Consider the following 23067-nt stretch of genomic DNA (forward strand, 5'->3'; position numbering starts at 1 on the left):
TAAAGTATAGCCATTTTAGAGCTGCAGGGTGTGTGAGTGCGTGTGCGCGCATGTCAATCCCTTGCAGCGACTATTCGCTAAACCTGTCTTCCTTCAGATCGTTTCTCAGAGAGAGGCTGTCTTTATTTGGTCATCACATGAAAACCAAGTGTCATACTGTCAGCGAATAGTTTCTGTGTGCCCTGTGTGCGTTTTGGCGTTAGGATTTCACTGCTTTTTGTCTGATATGGTCCATCTTTGCCTCCAGTTTTGTCTCTCCAGTCTTCAGGGGTTGTCTTTCACAGTAGCCCACGCCCGTGCATAGGATGAAGTAAATGTTGATTATGTAATCAGCTCTGAGGGCAGACAACAGACCCATTCCTAAATAACATGTGCTCAAAACAACTAAAAGATAATGCTCCGGGGGGGGGGGATAAAGCGCGTCGCCACATATGTTTCATTCTTAAACACATATTTCATGTACAGAATATTTTCCTCGCATTCCTGCCTCTCAGGCAAGCAAGCATGCGCACGAGACGCTCCGCTTTGGCCTAATTTGGATATGGTAATGAGTGTCTTCAGACAGCCAATGGGGAGCGAGCAAGCGCACATGTGACGCTGAAGGACCGCTTGGGGGGCGGGGTCAAACGCGAGGCTTAGGTTAAAACCAGTGGAGAAGACACAGCGCATTCAGTGTAGGGAGAAACAGGGACTCACTATGAGGGGGAACTTTGTTACTATGAAACTTAGGAATATTTGCAAAATATTGTAAAAATTATCAAAATCCCTCGTGAATCAATAACCTGCCCCTAGGGTTTGAGGTTTTTAGTTTAGTTTGCCCGGAAAGGGCCTCTACACTCACTATTCTTACACTTTTTTGAAAGAATGTGTGAGACAGACAGTTAGCCAGCTAGCTAGCTAGCTGAGAGGTGATACAGGCGGCAGGAGAACAAAAGATTTTTTTTGCGTTTTGGCCGGTTGTACTGACACCAAGTCCATGCAGAACGTGTCATTACCATCACAATGCCCGTTTTACTTTTTCTGATAGACACGTCCGCTTCAATGAACCAGCGCACCCATCTGGGCACTACCTATCTGGACATAGCAAAAGGCGCTGTTGAGACTTTTATGAAGGTACTGTAACCACGGGACACATTGATATTGGGAGATCCCGAGCGGGATTGCGGTTCAGATCATCATTGTACTGTTGCAAGCTCGCCTGTCAAACCTGATCTCTCGATAACCGTAAATAATTCTCTACTATTTCCACAGCTCAGAGGGAGAGATCCGGCGAGCCGAGGGGACCGGTATATGTTGGTAAATTTTGAAGACGTTCCGTTCGGGATAAAGGTAGAGTTTGTTTTCGGGTCATGTCCGGCTTTACATTGCGCAGATTGACTGTCCCTCCATCGCTCCACCACGTTGTGATCACCACATCAATTGTGTAGAGAAAATCTTCAGGAGGAGCTTTCATACCCCTTTTAAAACATGGCCGACATTTTGTTTCAATGTGAGCAGCAAGGAACTCTGGGTGTTATTTATACAGCGAGGTGATATCTAGGGGGGAGGAGGAGGAGGAGGAGGGGGAGGAGGAGGGGGTGTTTGGGGGGGGGGTGACAGACTAGCTTACTTTACTTGTTTAGACTAAATTGCCACTTTAGTAAGGGCACACACTGTGACTTATTATCCCAGGCCGGTGGGTCGAGTCTGGGCACGGCTGCAGTGCTGTCACGTTCTTGGCTTGTCAGAGAGGAAGCGACCTATATGTATTATGGTAATCAGTTAAGAGTCATAATAAAACATCCAAAGTTAACCAATGACTTGTGTAGAAGTTGTCTGGTGGTCACAACAGTGGGGGCAGTTACCTTTTATCTTTTTATGTGCGTTATTAACCAAATGTTTTGTTGTTGTTGTTGTTTTTGTTTTTTAAAGGCTGGATGGAAAGAGAGCCATGCCACCTTCATGACAGAGTTGAGGAACCTCCAAGCAACCGGACTCACAACTATTGGCCAGTCCTTGAGGACCGCTTTTGATTTACTCAATCTCAATAGATTAGTGACTGGGATAGACAACTATGGACAGGTATGTAGCACTGAAGAGGCAGAGAAGAAATCAGGTTTATTAAGTGTTCTGACAAGGTGCTATATGCCCTCCCCACACACCCCCCTTCACCCCCTCCCTTCCCCTATCCCCAGTCTTACAAGCATCAACCACCTGCATACTGTGACCCCACACACTTTCAGTCATGTGCTCATGACACAAACATAACAGCGACAAAGTAAAAAGACAGGAGCAACTTTTTTTTTTTTTTTTTTTTTTAACCTCGGCAACCTTTTATTGGTTTCACATTGATCTGGTGACCTTGTGTGTCACATACTGCCACTGTGCTTTAAATCATGCTAATATTTTCAGTTGAGTAGAGATTAGAGTTGTAAATGAGCTTTAAACATTAAACCCTACGAGTGCATGATGTATTTAAAATTTGAGGAGCTCTTTCAGCCTTAGGAAGATAAATAGTTAATGAAGTCTGCACAGCCGTGTACCCAAATTGGTATTTTATTACATACACTTACCTAAAACTAATGTACTCTTATACAAGAGATCTGCTTTAAATCCTGCCTTTTTAGAAGGGTTATAATGTTTTGTTGAAACTGTTTTAGAGGAGTGTTATTTCAACTTAACGGTCACGTTTGAGGTGCTGTTGAATTGTATTGCATTGGCCTGAGATGTGTTTGGAATATTTAGTCTACCATCATTGACATAAATGGAGAGGACAAAATATGTTAAACACTTCTACAGTAAGAGTGACGCTTCTGAAATTACCACAGAGGTGAATCAACACTTCTCTGAAACGGCTTTCAATAAAACCAACAGTACAGCCTTCATTAAGGTATGATGTATTGCTGGGCTGTTGTTTTTTTTTTTGCTTGCCAGACGACTGAAAAATACACTTTTTAATGGAATTTTTATTGCGTTAATGATCCTGCGCTTTGTAAAGTTTTTCACCAGCAAATATAGGGATTTACCTCAAAAGAAAGTTATTTAAATATTCTGTTTACAATATCATGAATTTTAGGATAACAAAAGGCGTCACAATGTGAGACTGCAAGCTCGTAGATGTCGGATTTCTATTGTGTTGCACAACTCGGTTTTAATTTGTGAATCTGAAACAAGTCTCTCCTCCAGCTCAACGGCAGGGTCAGCCTGATTCACAGCTGGAAGCCTGCATTCACATAAAATTAATTGGGAATGAATATGGCAAACAGATATTCTGTGAGCCCACAAAGTCTGTAACTAATTCAATATTACTGGCCCCGTTCCAAAAAGTGCCGCCTAATGACATCACCAGTTCAGGTCTCTGTGGTCTTTTAGAGCGGTCGTTGTTGAAAGTAAAGCCATGTTAGAGGCAGTATGAAATTGTGAGGCTGTGTGTACCACTTTAGATTGTTACTCCATCAGCCTTATTACTTCTCTGCAACAGATGACCAAGTCTTCTTTCATCATGCTACTTACCGTGTAGTGTAACACAAAATGACTCCCGATTTAGTCTCACAACAACAGAAAATGTCTCACAGGAGATGTGTCACTTCACACCCTATAAGATTTCCTTGTCTTTTGTCCTGTGTCTGGAAAGGAGATGCAGTTTTCTGCCTGGGGAACAGAATAGTTATTATTAGTAAAAGCTCTAAAGTCTGGTCCATACCCACTTTGGTCTGCTTGTGGTTGATATAGAATCTGGACGCCTGTTTCCCAGTGTGGAGGTAAGTCGGGAGAGTAGGAGCATTAGCAAATGTTCAACTAGCATTTCCTGAGCAACAAATGGAAGATCCCTACCATCCAGGGTAATGCATATATACAGTATACATAATGTATGGCAGACGCACTCGGAGTTTGAATGTCAAATGCCAGCCACACTGTCAGGCTGGCAGAACAGACACATGCCCGTGAACACAAACAGCACACGCTGAGGTCAAAGTTACTGTGTCCTGCACCGGTCACCTGTGATCTCTAATGACAGGTTGACAGTTTAATGACCAGTTCTGTCCTCTGTGCCTTTTCAGAACTGAAAGCAGGTCAGTTTCAGAATAAAAGCCACCCTCCCCTCTATGCCCAATGTAACTTTGAGATCATAACCAATTACTTGTAACTAGTGTATTTAGCTTATGTCTTTTCAAAAGGAGTGGTATAATGACTGTTGTAAAGGGCTTTTTTATTACTGATTTTTATTCAAAAAGATCAAACTTGAGAAACTCAAATCAGTTTCCCATAGTGATCACATCTATTTTGTGAGCAGATTTCTGTTGTCGTATTTTATTTTGTTACTTTTTTTGTTTCCTTTTAAGGGAAGTTAACCAGTTTACTGGAAATAATTTTCAAGGGAAGTGGAAAAAGTGCACTTGTTTCACTATACAATATAATGATGTTTCACAAGTCACATTTGTACCAATGTTGATATTGGGGAAACCCTGTATACACACTGTCTTTTAACAGTACCCATACTCATTTGATTAAAGCAGGACATGTGGTGCAGGTGTTAGCGATAAAACTAATTTCCTGGACAAAATTATCTGAAACCTTTCTGAGGGGCAGCTCTTTTCTCTGAGCCGTCAAAAGTGACAGAGGTTTCATCAGCACTCTGATGACTACTCTTTGTCCGTATTTTTCTGTCTCAGTTTGCTTCAGCAGCTGTAAATCAAAGCCAAAGCGATGCAGCTTGTGCTCGCCTGGCTTTGTGTTTGAAGCGTCCCGTGTAATAACTCAATATCGTCCGCTTTTCTTTCCAATTTAATTCATAAAGAAAAGTCGACTTTGATTTTTCATCCTCGTGTTCCTAAGTGCTCACAATATAGGACGTTCAGTGGGGTAGAAAGCTAGAGAGGGAGAAGACAAAGGGGAGTAAGGCTGTGGGGGAGTTAATATTGCCCTGGAGTGCTTCTCTCTACAGTAACAAAGAGCCCTCCAGGTTGCCAGGCATCTGAGATGACTCTCCCCTGGGAGATGGAGTGGAGTATGGAGGAAGAGAGGGAGCAGGCAGGCAGCGGGTAATCCTGACACTGATCACAGTTTCATTAAGAGAGCAATGAGAGGGCAGAGGAAAGAGAGGACAGGAAAGGATGAGAGTGAGGAAATGATATGACCGGTGATGTTTGGTTGTAAGTTAACATGTCAGCGGGGGTGATAAACAGAGCTATAATGGACCTCCATCAGTCTGGCATTGTGTCAGCAGACCAGAGTTCCTGCAGTTTCAGATGGACTTGGCTGTAGCTGACTGCAAAGAAGACCTGTTTATGAAGTCAGCTACAGATGACTGGGGCTGCAGTTACTGATTACTTTGTTTATAGATTCATGGGTTGACTATTTCTCATTTAATTATTTAGACTGTAACATGTTGGCAAATACTGAAAAATCCCAAATCCTTATATCCAAGATGTTGTCACCAAATGGCTTGTTTTTTTGTGTCTTAAGTCTAAAAGGTATTCAGTTTATCACATAAGACAAAAAAGAAACAAATCCAAATAGTTGGAACCAGCTAATGTTTGGCATTTGCGCAACATTTGACTTAAACAATTATTATCAAAACAGATGGTGATCATTTTTTCTATTGATTAACAGATTAATTGACTTGATTGTTTCAGCTCTACTCTTGACGATTCACTGACCTGTCAGGCTGAACTGGACATACAGGAGCACAGCTGTCGTCAGTAAGGACTGCTGTGATGTTCAAAAATCACATTTCAATAGCTCTGGCAACACCTAATTGCATAGCAACAGTAAAAGCTAAGTGAGCTGATATGACACGGATGAAATCATCACTCATCTGGCAAGTTGGCCTCATCAGCAGCTCATTAGCATGCTAAGAAAGTGTTTGATATCATGAGACGAATTTTGGGGGGGATGGCATTAAAAAAGGCCAGGTTGTCATGGATACCCACAGTACAGTGGATCTTGGTGCTCTGTTTACTTTGTTTGTGAAAGTGGATAGAACCATCATTCAGCAGAAACCCGCAGCCTACAGGTCCACACTGAGCGCGTCCACATCCATTAATAATTGCCCCTCTGTCAGAACAGGACGGCCTTCATGAAGTCTCTGTACGACTCTGCAGTGAGGTCCGGCGTGCTGACGGTTTGCTGACAGGACTTGTCGGGCCGCGTTGGGGTTTTTACACTTTTAACTCGCCAAGTTATTCAGTGGTCTCCGCGCAGGTCCCACAGGGCTGATGCATAGTGATAAATGCAGCGCTGCTCCAGTTTCATTTTATCAGTGTGGTGTGCTGGTGGTGTCGTGAAATATTGTGGGTTCTAGCAGAAAAGAGGTTTCACATAGATCCTCAGGTGATGTACTGTGGTGGATAGAATGAACACATACTGGTCTTTAGTACTCTCTACGCTGTATTAAAGACTGTACTCTAATCGTTTTATTATTCCCCCGAGTTAATGTCCTCTCTTTCACACACCCACTCCCTTAAAATAGATCCCCTGTAAGTTATCTATATAATGATATGTTATCTGTTCTCATTTATGCTATAAATACACAGCTGCTAAATTCCAATATGAATTTTGCTCTTGGCTTCTATGAATGCACTTGGCTCTTTTTAGTTTGACACGTTGCTTTTGTCTGCTCTTGAGGTCTACTTTTTAAAGTAATTGTGACTTGTCGGATGTCTTTTTTTGTTATCTCTCTCTGCAGGGAAGGAATCCCTTTTTCCTCGAGCCCGCCATCATAATCACCATCAGTGACGGCAACAAGTTGACCAGCAGCAGCGGAGTCCAAGATGAGGTCAGCCAAAAAGTCCAATCAGGAGTGTTTCCTGCTCGGTTTGGACCACAACTCTCAGGAGCCTGTCTGATCACACGACCATACCATGATGAAGTTCACTTTAGCACAAGCATCAAATATCCTATTATCGCCCTATTATCTGTCACTGTGCAGGCTAAAGTGAAATTCACAGAACTGCAGTTTCAAAGTATTTTTATTAGTTACAGTTCGAATCATCCCATGACTAAGTAAAGCAAAACAGACCGACCATATTGTCCACTCACAGCATCATATCACACCTGTCTGTATGACAGTATAACTTATTAGCAATGAATTATTATCTTAATTTAGCGACCGATGTTTAAAGTGTAAGATAATCATAAGAAAATGCCCCTCACAACTTCCCGAAAGCCCAGGTTGACACATTCAAATTGCTCGCTTTATGTGATGGTCAAAAACCAAAATATGGTCAATATACTATCAGAAAAGACCAAGAAAACCAGGAAATATTCCCATTTAAGAGCCAGTGGATTTTTGGCATTTAATGAAAAGAGTGTGAAAAGCTTATCATAAGTTGTCATGTCTGTCATCGTCATTAAATATTTGTGCTGCTCCTCCCGATGAGACAGAGAGGACTCTATTAGGCCATGTAGTCAGTTTTGTAGCTTGAAAAGCAAAACTCTTGGAGTTAAAGCGCATACAATTAAATCCCTGATTCTGCAGCCGCAGTCTAATTTATGGCTTCTGTGATAATTCCAGGCTTGTGCTTGTTCAGACTGGGCACAAATTACCAAGTGAAGTTTGGTGAGGAAGTTGTTGACTTTAATTGCAGCTCATGTGACAGTTATTTAAAAGTCTTGGCCGCCTTAGAAATGTCTGAAAAGAAAATGTATGGGGGGGGAAATGAAAATCTGCTTTTGCGGAGCAATATGATGGAGATAAGCACCTCAGTTACCAGCAGGTGTCTGCGTAAATGTTTTGAAGTTATTATTGTTTAATTACCAACATTAGATCTGCCGTTGTATACCTGATGACAACCCAGATTAGGGTGGGAGATATGAATGAAACCTTCTGTTAGGCTATATATTATTTTATCTTGTAATGGGAATATGTTCTGGATGTAAAAATTGTTTATAGATAAGCTGTGATTATCTGTTTTTGGATAATGCAGTGAATTAAATGAAGGCACTTTATAGATTTTTCCATAAAACATCCAACAGTGATATTAACGGGCGAGCTGCCACCTCGGTATTAACAGTGTAGCAAAATCTCTACCAACTCATTCCTGCCGTCTGTTGGTGTACGTGTATATCATGTCTGTTGTTATGATCCATGGGTTATTTTGTCATTACTCATTATTTCTCTCCTCCACCGTCCAGCTCCATCTGCCTCTGACCACCCCGCTGCCGGGTAGCGAGCTGACCAAGGAGCCCTTCCGCTGGGACCAGCGTCTGTTCGCTCTGGTACTGCGAATCCCAGGCAACGCTTCGGTGGAGCCCGAACCCCTCGGCGGTGTCCCACCTGACGATTCTCCAATCACCCCCATGTGTGAGGTCACAGGAGGTAGGCGGACAGTATAAGCTGGTGTTTGGTTAAAGTATAGTGTGTGTTTGTAGAGCGGATCGCCTAAAGGGGCACTCCAAATGTTTTACACATGAAGGCCAGTTTACTCATCATGAGGACCTTTGCCAAGTCTGAGAAAATATCAAATAGTTATCTTGAGTTAGGCTTCAAATATTTAGCAGAAAACATGTGTTATAAAGGGGAGTTTGAAAGATGAGGATATTTAACAAACGATGCTATTAGGTTGCATAATGGAAATACTGGGAATAAAGTAAATAAATAGTGAAGTAAGTAAAAAGCAGAGCCATGACTGAATTATCCTGAGCATCCTTTGAGCATCCTGATCACTTAGTGTCTCAAAACAATGAGGAACATTTAAACTCTTAATTGCTGCAGTTAATTTTGTAAGGATTACATCAGTGCTAATATGCCCAGGCTGACTGAAACCAGATCCAGCATGTAACCCATACATTTGATATTTATACATTTGAATTCAAATAATAGTACAAACCAGAAATTTAGAAATCTAAATTGTGTGATAAAATGTAGATGCCATTGTGCCTGCAGCCTATATAGGTTATTGATAAAGTTTATGTAATCATAACCAAGGGAGGCATAACAGTAAAAACTACATAGATGTTCTTAACTTCTTTTTTCAGCTGATTAATGTAAAGACATTCCACACACCAGAATAAATATATATATATATATATATATATATATATATATAATTGCCTCTATATGACAAACAAGACCTCTAGTGAGAAGATTGGCTTTCTATATAGTTATTCTTAATGCCTGCCACCAGGTCGGATTCAGTTGGATTCCCCTTGAAATCAATGAAATTTGGCAGTGGAAACATTACAAACACTACCACGTTTGTCCACAGGGGCAGAATCAACAGAAAATGAAAATTCCTTGTAGGGGCTTTTAGTTACTTGTTGTTGTTGTTGTTGTTGTTGTTAACAAAGTGTCATAATGTATTTTAATTTGTACAGCCAACTATTTGTAGATGGATGTCATTCTAACCTTATTTCTCCCTCATGGGAGGGACGTGAGCCTAATTTCTGCAGCGGAGCCCGGTGGAACATGCCAGGACAAGCTCAAAGTATTTATAACATCAGATCAAAATAGCTATTTGTTAAATGCATTCTGCCACACAGCCGATGAATCATCTCTGTCAATACAAAAAAAAGAGCAGAATAATGGGTGTGGGGTGTTTGCTTTTTTTGAGGGGGAAAAAAACTGAGTGATGGAGAGAAAGCTTGCCTTCACAGCTGTTTTTCAGTCCAGCGAAGGACAGCCCCGAGCTCTGTCTCAGCACTGCCTTACTCAAGATCCAGAGTTACTCGTGTTTACAGGTTTGCCAGTGGGAGCCGAACAACCCAGTACAAACACAGTACACTCTTGTTTTAACCACTGAGCAAGCCTGCTGGAGTATGCTGTGGAGGGGTTAAGAGCTTGGCTCAAGTGCACTTCAGGAGTAATTGTTGATTATGGTTAGGAAGGCCAGATTTTCCCACCTGGTCCAGAATTGGAACGGTCTCCCCCCCCCCACTCTCAGGCCCATCAAGATACTTTCAGGTCAATGATTTCGATCTGTAACCCTCTCCAACCCCCCCCAGCTGTAGAATAAGCCAAACCCTTGCTGCCTACATCCACTTATAGAAGTAGACTTTTATCCCTCCTGTCTCCAGTCCTCATGCTGTCTAGTTGTGGAAGCAGCTGGCAGGAGGAACAGACTAGAATGATGCTGACGGCAGGTTAAGATTAACACACACATAGAGAGAGACAGAGCAGAGCACACCAAAGCTCTGTGTAGCAGTCAGTGGTGCTGAATGCGGACCATGACACAGCTCCATTGTCAGTGACGGACTACAGTACACGCTGCCTGTCCATTACTGCTGATGGCAGACCTGACACAAAGCCACGGCCTATTGAAATGAGCGAGTGAATGGGTGCATAACAAGGTCATTAGAGGTGAAGTTGGAGGCAGTAAATGGCCAGAAGGCTGAATTAGACTAATCAGTTGTAGCTTTGTTAAACAGTGTGTCTGATTAATGTTACCTCCGCTGGCCTGTGACTGATGCTGCGACAGATAGACTAAAGCTGGTTCGGAGCTTTAGAGCAGCATTTCATGCAAATATACCCCTTTTGAATAAATATCTAGTAAGTGTAAAGGACTGATACAGCCCCATAAAGATGAGTACAGTGTTACAGTAGAGAGCACTTGAAATTGCACTGTACCCATAAGTCTTGCACAGCTGTTTTAAATTTAACTAAGAATTAAAAAAATTGAAATTCAATGAAACAGTATCACGTTACCCAGGAATATTTAGGGATGCACAATATGGATTTAATTTTTTCAGCCAATAATTACCTGCATCTCATGGCTGATACTGTTAAGATAACTGATAATTTAACATTTTTTTGTATTTTAAAAAGAAGTTGATAACCTGTAATTTATGCACACCTGATAGGAAAGGCCAAGGTGTAGTGAGCAAAGATGGATGATTTTAATAATACTCTGACCTAACAAAACCTCACATCACATGTTAATAGAACAAAAACAAAGATCAGTTTAGACTCTGCAAATGTTAATGTATTTTTTTCCTAGTAAAAAATAAATTATTTTTAGGAACTGCTAATTTATGTTTTCTTTATATATATATTATATAGATTTCCTATTATCAGAGTATTTTTCAGAATGGGTAGTAAATTCATGACTTGCCACCGTTGTGGATCAGGTTGTTAAAAGTCTTAAATTTTTTTTTCTTCCCTCACAAGAAAAGCAACATGCACAAAATTCAGGTGGTTAATTTATCAAAATGATGGGGCTGGAAATTTGCACTGATCTTCCTCAGAAAGCCCTGTTTTGATTCATTTTGGGTCTATTTGATTCTCCTGAGGTTCACACACACCAGATACATACACTGATATTCAGAACTGATATTGTATCATTCAACTGAAAATGTCAAACAGAAAGTTGTATCTTTTTAGCCAGTACTACTAAATGGAAAATATATTATCTTTTATGTAGTCTTTCAAAACTTTTAGTTTACCTCATTCCTCATGGGAGGGACGTGAGCCTAATAAAAAAACATTCCAGGACAAGCTCAAAGTATTTATAACATCAGATCAAAATAGCTATTTGTTAAATGAATTCTGCCACACAGCCGATGAGTCATCTGTCAATACAAAAAAAAGAGCAGAATAATGGGTGTGGGGTGTTTTGGTTTTTTTGAGGGGGAAAAAGTGAGTGATGGAGAGAAAGCTTGCCTTCACAGCTGTTTTTCAGTCCAGCGAGGGAGTTTAGTTTTTGTTACATTTAAAAAATATTTATAACTTCTGCTACTTAAAGCAGCTCTAATAAACGCTGACTATATTAAAGTGGCAATCCTTAAGATTTCAGTCCTGGTTGATTTGGCGCCACCTGTAGCTGCTGGTGGTAACAGCAAATGTGCTTTAATACCAAAAGTCAAGAATTATGGGGGCAGTAACATAAACATTGTCATTTTAGTAAAGAAGTCAGTCAATAATTGGCCTTTTTCAATCATCCGTTGAGCAACAGTGGTCTGATTTTCCAGTCCGTGAACAGTAGCAGTGAAGGTAACTTTGGGTTACCTGGCTGAGAGGTTGGAGGTGTGCAGCCTGTCTCCTGCAGCTCTTCATCTAATATCTTTCTGTGGCTGCTCTGCTAGTTCCATTACTCCCTGACATATTTCAGGCTAATCCAATTCTGTCAAAACATTCTGTCTTGACATTTAATTAAACGAAAATCTTCAAGATTGCCACTTTTACTCTGGGTCAAACCTACTCCGACTACATGAAACGTGGAAGTGGTCTCTCATTGTGACAAACCTACAGAGGATTATCACCCATCTTTGTAGTTCCCCTCAGCTCCACGGAGCCTTCCAGCCTCTTTTTAGCTCAGTATTTAGTTTTATGGCTCATTTACTTTGTGATTCAGCCTTAACCCCATTCCAGCAAGAGCAGGCAGCTGTTTTCAGCAAACAAGCCTCTGATAAGCCCACTGAACACTACCTGCTCAGCACCACACTGCAGACAGATAAAGTTAGTGGCTATAGTGGAGCACTGAGCAGCTAAAGAGCCAGATATTTTTTCTCAGGTTCTGATGGAGCTTAAAACCGAGTGGATATTGGACTTAAATTCATCAGGTAACCAGAACTGCGATTCTGACTAAATGATAATGTTTTACCAGGTCTGACATTTGCTACAACAACTCAACAACAACTTTGGCTTGTTCCACTGCCCCCTAGTGGCCATAAAAATGAATTAACCCAGCCTTAATGCTGGGAAAGCTAAACCTAAATAGATTTGATGGGATTCAGCTTCAATAAATGGATTCAAAACTTCATTCATGTTCTGGCAGAATTCACTGAACTCCAACTCTGGAGCATGATGATGAATTTATTTACATTTTCAGGTCTAATTAATGTCTGTTTGTGTGTGTTGTGCAGGACGATCCTACAGCGTGTTCTCTCAGCGTATGTTGAATCAGTGTCTGGAGTCTCTAGTGCAGAAGATCCAGAGTGGAGTGGTGATAAACTTTGAGAAGACTGGGCCTGACCCTCCTCCTTTAGAGGGTAAGATACACATTTGTTTGTCATTTCTTCCTGACTCTGTTCCTAAAGGACCTTTTTGTCAACTGCTGCTCTGCATCTGTTTGATAAGTAGAGAATCTCTTTGCTTTCTCCCACTCACTGCTTTTTAATCCTCTCTGAGCTTTTCTTTACTGTTCATAAACAACTGGTGCATGTCACTGTTTAAACCCTCACCTTCATATTTGAACTGCCTACACACTGTTACAGTTTATGGAAATCATTGTATTGTGTTTTCATACCTCACAAGCACATTCTTGTCTTTAACCTTCTTACCTTAAACTGCTGATGCTTGTTTTACCTGTGAAGTCAGCTTCCTCTCTCCTGTATATGCCTCTTTAGATGCTCCAGCTGAGGCGGTGAAGTCCAGTGTACAGCCGTGGCACTGTTGTCACAAGCTAATCTACGTACGACCCAACCCTAAAACCGGCGTTCCCATCGGTCACTGGCCCATCCCTGAGGCCTTCTGGCCAGATCAGAACTCCCCAACGCTGGTAAGAAACACTTGGAAGAATCAGCAGAAATATTGTACAGGAAATCATTTGTATGGTTTAACCATGCACATTTCACACTGCAACGCCCTAATGTTAAGGGTTAAGTTATATAAAACTCTTTGTATATATTTCTTTTAATCAAATATTCCAGTCAAGATTCACGAATGGAAAAGAGACAGGCATTACTAAGTGTATTTGTTAGTTTACATGGAAACTAAATATAAAAAGTCAGGCAGCTCCCACAATTATAATGGAGCAAAAGGGGAAGTAGTGAAGACAATAAAACAGAATTACACTGCCCAAATGAATTGCCCAATATAACAATAAAGGTACAGGATAGGAAGGTAGCAGCATAAGTGACTAAAGGTCTGTTCAGACAGGAAGTGACTCTCCTCCTGCGTAGCCGCTCAGATCCGCAGGGTCTCACTGTACACGAGTAAGGCCGCGCACTCAACGCATGGAAATGGCTTCAGTGCACTACAGACAATCTGGCCTTGTGCCGCTGCTCTGCCATGTGCATTCCCTCCTGTTAATGTCCTGATAACTGTTAAAAACAGTTATATAGTTCAGTTATGTAGGATATAATTCAGGAAACTCAAACAGCAAGGATCAGTCTCTGATCCATTGTAGTTGTGCTCGACAATAGTTACTGCACGTCACATAGAAAAGGTTGAAGCAGATTCAACAGAAATTACATTGAAAATTAATGAGGCAGTACATCAATCATTCCATGTCTGAAAAGACCGTCATTAGATTGTTTTGCTCATATGTGACTCAGATCTGACTTTATTCATGACAGTGTGAACAGCACAAATCATGCAGTATCTGATTTTTTTGATTGTGATTCAGGGCCATTTTTATATGTGGTCCAAACCAGATACAGGTCCAATTTGTTTGCAGTGTGAACAGTGATGGGACTTTTATGTCACTCTAGATCTGTTTTCGTCACACAGGTAACTTCAGGACTGTGACCTGTTCACACTGGAATCTGATATGGCTAAGCTAAGGCTTGCAGTGTGAACGTGGCCTATATGTTCCCTGTAAACAGAGAATACACAGTATAAACAAAGGATGAAAAGTTGTGCAACGTTTTTTTTTGTGTGTTTTTCTTTCTTTTACAGTGCATCATATTAATGTGATGCAACATGGAATAAAATAGTATTTCTATTTACTTACTTACTTACTTACTCTCTCCTTCTCCCAGCCCCCACGCTCAGCCCACCCCCATGTTCGTTTCTCCTGTCTGGACGCGGAGCCCATGGTGATAGACAAGGTGCCCTTCGACAAGTATGAGCTGGAGCCTTCGCCTCTCACACAGTACATTTTGGAGAGGAAGTCCCCGCACACCTGCTGGCAGGTACAGCACCGTCACAAAGGCAACACACTGTGGAACTATGAAAGCTGAAGTCCATAATGTTTTTAACATTTGCACCCGGTGGTTTGACAATGATTTCATTCTGTCACACAGCTGGATGATAACAGGGAAGAAGTAAAAGCAACATTAGATGATGCTGTGTGTCGATAATGACTGATTGAACAACTGTGATGAACTGTAAACACGGTGACATGCTAACATGTTAAATGGTGCATACTAAATATTAGCAAGCTAAGCTAAAAACATGATGAAATGAGGATCAGATGTTACAGGCTAAACATCAGCATATGAAAATCTGAGGTTAAAATGGATGCTAACATGCTAATGTTAGAACAGTAGCATTACAACAACAGTAACTCAAAGGACAGCTGGGTTTAAGTACCTCAGGGTCTGTAGTCTGTAAACCTGTAGACTTGTTGTTCTCTGCCATCTTCAAATGAAAGGGGTTATGTGCAGAAATGAAAATGCTTACTTGCTGTTACAGTAAGAAATGCACAGCTGTCATATGCCGTGTCCTACTTTGCCGCATTGAATGTGTGACAGAGGTTAGTTGAGGTGAAAACATTAGCTGAAAAATCACAGAGGGAGTGTTGAAAGTGCAGTCTTCTCTTTAAAGAGGGCGTTCATACTTCTCATGTATTGGTTGCCCACTGGTAGTGATATTAATGTAAGAACATGGCTCAGGCTACAGGTCTTGATGATGGTTATATCCCAGTGAATCAGCAGCTTAATCAGCAGTTAACAAAAACAAACCGTTACCTAGTTTTTGTTCGCTGGTTGCAGAGTTCTAATGTCACCACATATTCATTGATTTCTCTCTCTCTCTTGTCTTTTAGGTGTTTGTATGTAACAGTGCCAAGTACAGTGACCTGGGCCAACCGTTTGGCTACTTAAAGGCCAGCACAGCTCTTAACTGTGTCAACCTGTTTGTGATGCCCTACAACTACCCCGTGCTTCTGCCACTTCTGGGTAAGACTGATGGATTCGTGTCACATTTGGCCTTTGTCCCTTTTTTTTTTTTTTCTTGTTACTGTCACTGTATGTGCTCCTGTGACATCATTACTCTTGGCATATAGTGAAGAGGAGTCTCAGCATCAGTCCTTTGTTCTGGGTCATGTTATGCTCTTTGTGTTTGGTGTCATGTCCTCCATATTCCTCAGCACCTGTAAATAAATGTGGTCACATGTGCTATTATAGTAAGAGTGTCATTAGTCAATATAATATGCCATTAGTAAGGTTAATAAACTCATTAGGATTTGGGGACTAGCTTGAGAAAACTGAATGAATCCCTGAAAAAGTGTGAAATGTGCAATTTCTCTCTTGTATAACTTTATCACAGGATGCTTTGGTATATTTGTTTTATGTTGTTTTGTTTGTTGTTTTAAGTACATGTTGGAGATTAATATCATATTTCAGTGTGAATACTTACCTCTCTCTTCTTTTTGCAGACGACTTGATCAAAGTGCACAAGTTCAAGCCTACCATCAAATGGCGGCAGTCCTTTGAGAACTACCTGAAGACCATGCCCCCATATTACATTGGGGTCAGTGGATTTGGCATCAATCTTCAGCTCTTTATTTTTCATTTGATTGAAATGCGAAGACACTAAGAGCTGCTGCACATGTCTTATTGCTGTGTTCTTTCCACAGTCCCTGAGGAAGGCACTGAGAATCATGGGAGCACCAAACCTGCTGGCCGACAATATGGAGTATGGCCTGAGCTACAGCGTAGTCTCCTACCTGAAGAAGCTCAGCCAACAGGTTAGCATTTTTGTCTTCCTCCCTGCATGATTTACTCATGTATGTTAGTTTTTGTCTTTTCATAAACTACTGAAAAGCATTGAAAAAGTTACAAAATGCATGTTCAGATTCAGTTTTAACTTTTGTAATTTTTTACTTCATTTTCTAGTTTTCTGACATTCAATTCAGCATTTAAGAAGAGGTTTTTTTATTTTGTTAGATGCAAAAAAAGGTTTATAATCAGCAAATTAAAGGCAGGAAAAATATCAACTTTTGTTTAAAAAAAAACATTATACCCAACCTTTGAGTTTATGTTGTTTATATCGTCTTACACATCAAGTAAGAGCCTAAATGTAACTGCATTCAGAATGCACCCATTCATATTTCTAATTTGCTCACTTTTCCAGTCAAAAATCGAGTATGACCGCCTGATTGCCTTGATTGGTAAGAAGCTGCCACCAGAGGCCGGCATCAAGGTCCGTTGGCGAGGGGGAGGTATATCTCTGGCCCAGCGCAGGGACTTCATCCAGCAGCTGCAGAGTCTCACAGGAGAGGCTCCAGCTCTGCCCATGGAGCTCAACCCCAAAGAGTTTCAGGGCTTTCACCTGGCACTGCTCAACAAGGTACGGTTGGATTATCATTTCGTCAACAAAATCAAAGTTTTTCTCAACTTTTATAAGCAAGAATTATCCAGTGATCATTACACACATCAACATTGTCTGTACTGAGCTGCATTTACTTGGTCAGTTGTGATTTTGGTGTTCAGTATGAGAGGAGTTCCTTGTTCGAATCCACTTTTACTCATTCACTCTCTGCTCAGACTTTGCTTGCCTTCCTGGCTTTCCATCCAACAATCCTCCTGAGGTGTTTATTGAGAGTTTTATGTAGTTTGTTTGGGTGCTTGAGGGCTCTGAATTGAAAAATTGCCATCTCTCTCAGACTGTATCCACTGTATAACCACTCTATTATGGCCAAAGTACGACTGTATTTCACCAGAAAACGACCATCTTTACTGACTTGAAGGAAGGCCATATTTAAAGCCCTATCCCTCACTCTACAATCCTGTCTTTTTTGTGTCCTCACCAGGGCCTGAAGCCGCAGAGCTTTAGAAATCCCTATGACATCCCCCGCAGCCATCTGCTGGACCAGCTCAGCCGAATGAGGAGGAACCTGCTCAACACCAGCGTCTGTAATCTCAGAGGGCAGGACTCCGGTAAGTCACTGTGCAAGTTTGTTTCCCACACCCACTGTTGGGTTGCATCATAAGTGTGCTCTTTTATTCCTGTAACTACACCCAAAACTGTCAATGTCAGGGTGAAAACTTCCACCACTTACTGAAGGTCAGCAAAAAAAGATTTTCAGCTGGTGTTATGTCCCTCACACAAAGTGTAAAATTCTCCCTTTGTGTTGGTGAATTTCCCTGTCTCCTGTTCAGACCAGCTCCACAGTGTGCCAATAGCCCAGATGGGCAACTACCAAGACTTCCTCAAAGCTGCTCCTCAGCCTCTTCGAGACGCAGACCCAGAGCAGCCAAAACGTTTGCACACATTCGGCAACCCCTTTAAACTAGACAAGAAGGTAAGTCCCAGCGACTCATATCAACCCTAACCCTGATCCTCTTTTATAAGTTACAGAAAAATGTAAATTGACCTTCTTCCTCACTCCTCTCTCAGGGCATGATGATCGACGAGGCGGATGAGTTTGTGACGGGCCCTCAGAACAAGGGGAAGAGACCAGGAGACAGCAACAACATGCCGGGCGGGGGGCCCAAGAGACGTCGCTGCATGTCGCCTCTGCTGCGCCTGGGCAGGGCCTACACCCCTCCAGTAACACCCCCTGCCAGCCCTCGACCAACAGCAGGTGAGATTTGTATTGAGACTATGAGACATGTATTTTGTTTACCGTTTTATTTAGCATTAACAATTGCGTCACCCACTGGTTTGTGGACTACTGTTTTGAAGCTTCGAGTCTGGTGTCATATAGTGGTCCTGATTAAGCACACCCTGCTTTATCATCTATTTTACTCTTAATTGGACCATAATTTACAAACTGAACATAATGTTGTATGGAAGAATACAGGGAACTAGCGATTGAGACCATAAACTCAGTAGGAAACTGTTAACTGAGGTAATAAATCAAGTACAACCAGTGGAGTTTCCCCCTCCTGGCCATTAGAAAGACTGCAGGTTAAAGGCACTCTGGATTGGTTTCACTTTTTAGACCTGGAAGCTACATGCACTATTTCTAGAGTCTATAATAATTGTGCATGTTATTATCTAAAATGATCTGTTAGAAACTATTTCAATCACTGTTCAGTTTTGACTCTTTCTAACTTGAATTGCAGCTAGACCTGCTGACACAGTTCTTCTAAATCACTCAGGATTAGGCTCTTCACAGTGATATCAGCAGGGGAATACCATCCTACACTGTACAATCTTACTCTGTGACGTCCCTAAAGGTTTTCTGAAAAGCAAGTGCATTAAAAAACTTAGCCTTAGCACAGTGTTTGGTAGGAAAGACATTTAATTATATATAAATCTTTTTAAATGTTGATGGGTATTCCTTGTTATCTTTTTCCTTCATATAAAAAAAAAAAAAAAAGCCTTTAAAGGTATCCTGTGGAGTTTTTTGTAAACAGTTTCTGTTTACATTCAGTGTGTCTAACTAAAACCCACTGTGTGTATCCTTGAGGTCTAACAAACATGCTGAATGCATTTCTATTGTCATAAAATATTTGCAAAATGTACCATTTATTTACATTTTAAAACCTGCATTGTTTACATCCATGTGCACTTCCTCTTTCCTGCCTTTGTTGGCACATTGCTCCCTTTCTTGGTGCTGTACTGCCACCTGTGGACCACTCCTAAAACACTGCTTCACAGTGCTAATAGTGGTGAAAAGTTAGGGGACACAGATTAAATAAAGACCGGATTAATGATTGAAGCAGCAGACACAAAGATGTGTTGAATTCTTTGTCTCTAAGAAAATGATCACGCCAAAAAACTTATTATTATTATTATTATTATTATTATTATTGTTTTATTATTATTATTACTATTATTGTTATTATTATTTACCTATAATTTACAGTCTAACGGTCTTAAATTGTCAGAGGATGTGAAAGCAGGAATAAATTCCCCCATCTCTTTCTAAACCCGCAGACATGGACGAGAATGAGGACACACCTGAACCGGACCTGATCATCAACCACCTAAATCAGAACCACTATGGCTCAGACACCTCGGACTCGGAGGTGGATCATCCCTCGGGGCCTGCAGACCACCAGGAGAACCACATGGCCGAGGACCCCCAGGACCTCCAGCACACGGACGAGGAGGAGAACGGCCAAGCCCTGGCGGGCGAGCTGCTGCCGGGCTGCGAGGGAGGAGCGGAGATGGTCCTGGTGGAGGACCAACCGCACCGCTTCCTGTCACCTGCAGCTCTCAAGAAGCACATTCACACAGAGACGACCAAGGTCAACAACGAGCTGAGGGCGCTCATCACCAAGGAGATCAGAAAACCTGGCAGACGTATGTAGCCAAATGTAGCCTTTTTCTAAATTGTAACAAAATAAGAGAAGAACGGAACAAACTACATAAGTGCCTTTTTCGTAGCAATTAAGCTTTGTTTTGCCGTCAAAGTTGTTTACAAAAAACAGAAACCTGTGGATTGGATTTGGTTCAAGTCAGTGTTGTAGCCTACATAATAAAAAGTTGTTCTAAGTATTTATTATTTTTATTTGTCTGTATGCCAACTAATGCTATACATATACCACCACACCTATACAGTATGTCCATGCTTCAAATCGTGACCAAAACATGAATAATCACCAAGTAATAAATAAAAAATAAACATCCTTAAAGGAAGGAAACTGAGGCTGCTGACAAAAAACTATGTAACAAAGTGATTGTTTAAGTATGATTTCAAATCTCTGTGCTGCAGTTAATCATCAGCTGACATGTACACAAGTGTCAGTACATCTGTGATAAACTGATAGCCACTGGGCTTTAGTCAACAGACTAAGCAACAATTCTGTCAAATAATTAATCAGGAGATCTATAATAGAAACAATCATTAGTTGCAAACCTAGAACGAATCCTTGATAAGGGAAAATTTCCTGAGAAGAAATAGTAATGTTGTCATTATCCATTAGCATTCTGCTGTATTTATAGAGGACTGGATGAAGGACTGTCCTAGAGACACAGCAATAAACAATCAATCCTCATTCTTTCACTTTTTCTTTCTTAGACTACGAGAAGATCTTCCTCCTCCTGAAGCAGATCCAGGGCACTCTGGACACCCGACTCATCTTCCTCCAAAACATTATCAAGGAGGCGGCCAGGTACAGAGTTCAACCCTCCTCTGGGAGCATTACTGTCATTCATCCTGCTGTCTTGGATAAACTGTGAAGAGAACCATTTGGAAACAAATGACCTGTTTCTTTTGTTGATGTTTGATCACTCAGTTATCTTTGCCTAGGCCCTCCCTTCACAACTTCCTTCAAATAAAATATCTGCATCCCTTTCCAGACAGGAAATCTATGATTATTATAGCACCTCAAATGTAGCTTTTAATGGACTTACAGTTTGGTTTCTGTAGCAGTTAACATTTGTTTCTATCATTTCTTCTCCGCAAAGGTTCAAGAAGCGCGTTCTCATCGAGCAGCTGGAGAACTTCCTGGAAGAGATCCACAACAGATCCAATAACATGAACCACGTGGATACGCTCTGAGACCGGCTCAAACCCAAACTGAACTTACTGATAATGACCCCGACAACCCTCCATATCCTTCTTAAACCTCCCCTCCTCCTGTACTGGGGCCCCCACGGAGACGAGAAAAGACTACATCCAGCCCTCAAACCATCACCTCTTCAGTGGACTCCTTGCACACAGTATGAACTGGTTGACCCTGGATGGTTCGAGGGCATTTGTCTGATATCAAAAAGGGGGAGTGTGGAAGAATTGTATCTCTACAGGTGAAGTGTTTGCCTACACAATGAGGTTTTTGGCCTGTAGAACATTTGAGCACAGTTGTTTTCTGATCAGTGAACCCGTCCTGAGGCATTCCCCTTGATTATTCTCCTCCACTGATTCGGTTTTCTTTTTAAATGACAAACGAGTTAAAAAAAAAAAATCTCTCAAACGAGAAGGTGGAGTAAACGAGGGAGTGCAGGACCTTTTCTGGAGAGGAACCGATGGCAGCCTGCGCCTGGATGTTGCGTTCAGCCACGTCTTACTTGTGACGATATGACGGACCGACAGTGTAGGAAGGGTTCAGGTTGTGTGAGTGCGTGTGGTCGCGCGTGCGCTTTCAGCCAACTCAGGGTCAAACGGGATCCAGTGGAGATGCTCATGAAACACTTTTCTCCCCTCATGCCTTTTCATTCGTTCACTTTTCCCTTCTCGTTAGGTTTTCTACTTTTTTGGCGTTTAGTTGTGTGGGAGGATGAGAGTCTGTCGTCGTGTTTGATTGTTGAAATTAACTTTCTACACTCCACTAACTGAAGCACTCCACTGCTGTGCTCTTAAATGGGTATGACTTGGCTCAAATCTTGAATTTGTCAACTTGTGGTTTACCTGCCAGACTGACAATTAATGTTATTGAGTAGTAACTTAAGAATGAATCATTTTTGTTTCCCCCCGCGGGGGGAAAAAAAAGCTGATCTGCAGTTACGACTGGAGACAGTAAACTTAAAAAGTCTGTCTTTGGCAATGCAGGTTTTCAGAGAGACCAACACAAAGTAAAATCATTTTGAATGATGCAACATCATTGGTTACAAATGTTGGAATACAGGGACAACAAGCTCAGGAACTAACACTAATGCATCATAATCAGCAATAACATTGGAGCTACTTTTACCCCCATTTTTATCTTTATTTTAGCCTGAAACAGCTGATATGCAACACAAACTGTTGTCCCCTGGAGTGTTGATGAATCGAGGGCTCGGATGCCTGCTTGTCCCAACGTGCTGGTCGCTGCCAAATAACTTAACCTGCCCACTGAACTCTTCCCCCGCCGTGAATCTCAAACCAACTTCTTGTCACTTAACCGTGAATGCACTTGTGTAAATTTGAGAATGTTTATTTAATGTAATTTAAAAGAAAAAAAATACCTTTTTGTTGCAGAAGTTTGTTTTCCAACAATCTTCTTTTTTTGTCAGCCCTGTTCAATTTTCTCAAATATACACAAATAATATGAATTAAGGTCTAGAGGTCAAGAGTTGATTTCTGATTCAGAGGGCAGCCCTCTTCTGTTCCCTCCCTCCTTGGACAGGGACCAAAATCTGCCATACTTGTCTTTGTTTGTGAAGAGGCCGCTACCAAAAGAGTATTTTGAATACACTGTAAAGATGTAAATAACCCTAGAGTACTATTTAAAGAGAATGTTCAGTGGAAAACGGCCTTTTTGTAAGTATTTCCATGAATAAAGTTTCTATTTTACACTGTGAAGGGCCATGTAAATAAAGTGTTCTGTAAAGCTGTGACTCTACGTGTTTTTGTCCACGTTTGTTGATCATTTTAGTAACCGTGCATCACA

The 23067-nt window shown here is 41.3% G+C and overlaps 1 protein-coding gene across 1 annotated transcript; it reads left to right on the top strand.

The window, feature by feature from the left end:
- Nucleotides 1-449: 449 nt before the first annotated feature.
- Nucleotides 450-23007, top strand: ints6 (integrator complex subunit 6). The gene is made up of 18 exons (XM_051404182.1): nucleotides 450-1113; nucleotides 1252-1329; nucleotides 1912-2061; nucleotides 6668-6757; nucleotides 8116-8299; nucleotides 12781-12906; nucleotides 13264-13415; nucleotides 14620-14772; nucleotides 15627-15759; nucleotides 16239-16333; nucleotides 16440-16550; nucleotides 16937-17152; nucleotides 17616-17742; nucleotides 17965-18107; nucleotides 18203-18389; nucleotides 19691-20059; nucleotides 20778-20871; nucleotides 21167-23007. The coding sequence occupies exons 1-18, from the start codon at nucleotides 1003-1005 to the stop codon at nucleotides 21258-21260; spliced, it is 2613 nt and encodes an 870-aa protein (XP_051260142.1). The 5' UTR covers nucleotides 450-1002; the 3' UTR covers nucleotides 21261-23007.
- Nucleotides 23008-23067: the final 60 nt, after the last annotated feature.

This window comes from Dicentrarchus labrax, unplaced genomic scaffold, assembly GCF_905237075.1.
Source record: "Dicentrarchus labrax unplaced genomic scaffold, dlabrax2021, whole genome shotgun sequence".
NCBI classification, from domain to species: domain Eukaryota; kingdom Metazoa; phylum Chordata; class Actinopteri; family Moronidae; genus Dicentrarchus; species Dicentrarchus labrax.

What these genes read in the sequence shown, in the direction of transcription:
- ints6 (XM_051404182.1), top strand. Translation starts at nt 1,003, where the DNA reads ATGCCCGTTTTACTTTTTCTGATAGACACGTCCGCTTCAATGAACCAG. An exon ending in ATCAGAACTCCCCAACGCTG is followed by an intron (nt 13,416 to 14,619) that starts GTAAGAAACACT and finishes TCCTTCTCCCAG; the next exon opens with CCCCCACGCTCAGCCCACCC. An exon ending in ATTATCAAGGAGGCGGCCAG is followed by an intron (nt 20,872 to 21,166) that starts GTACAGAGTTCA and finishes TTCTCCGCAAAG; the next exon opens with GTTCAAGAAGCGCGTTCTCA.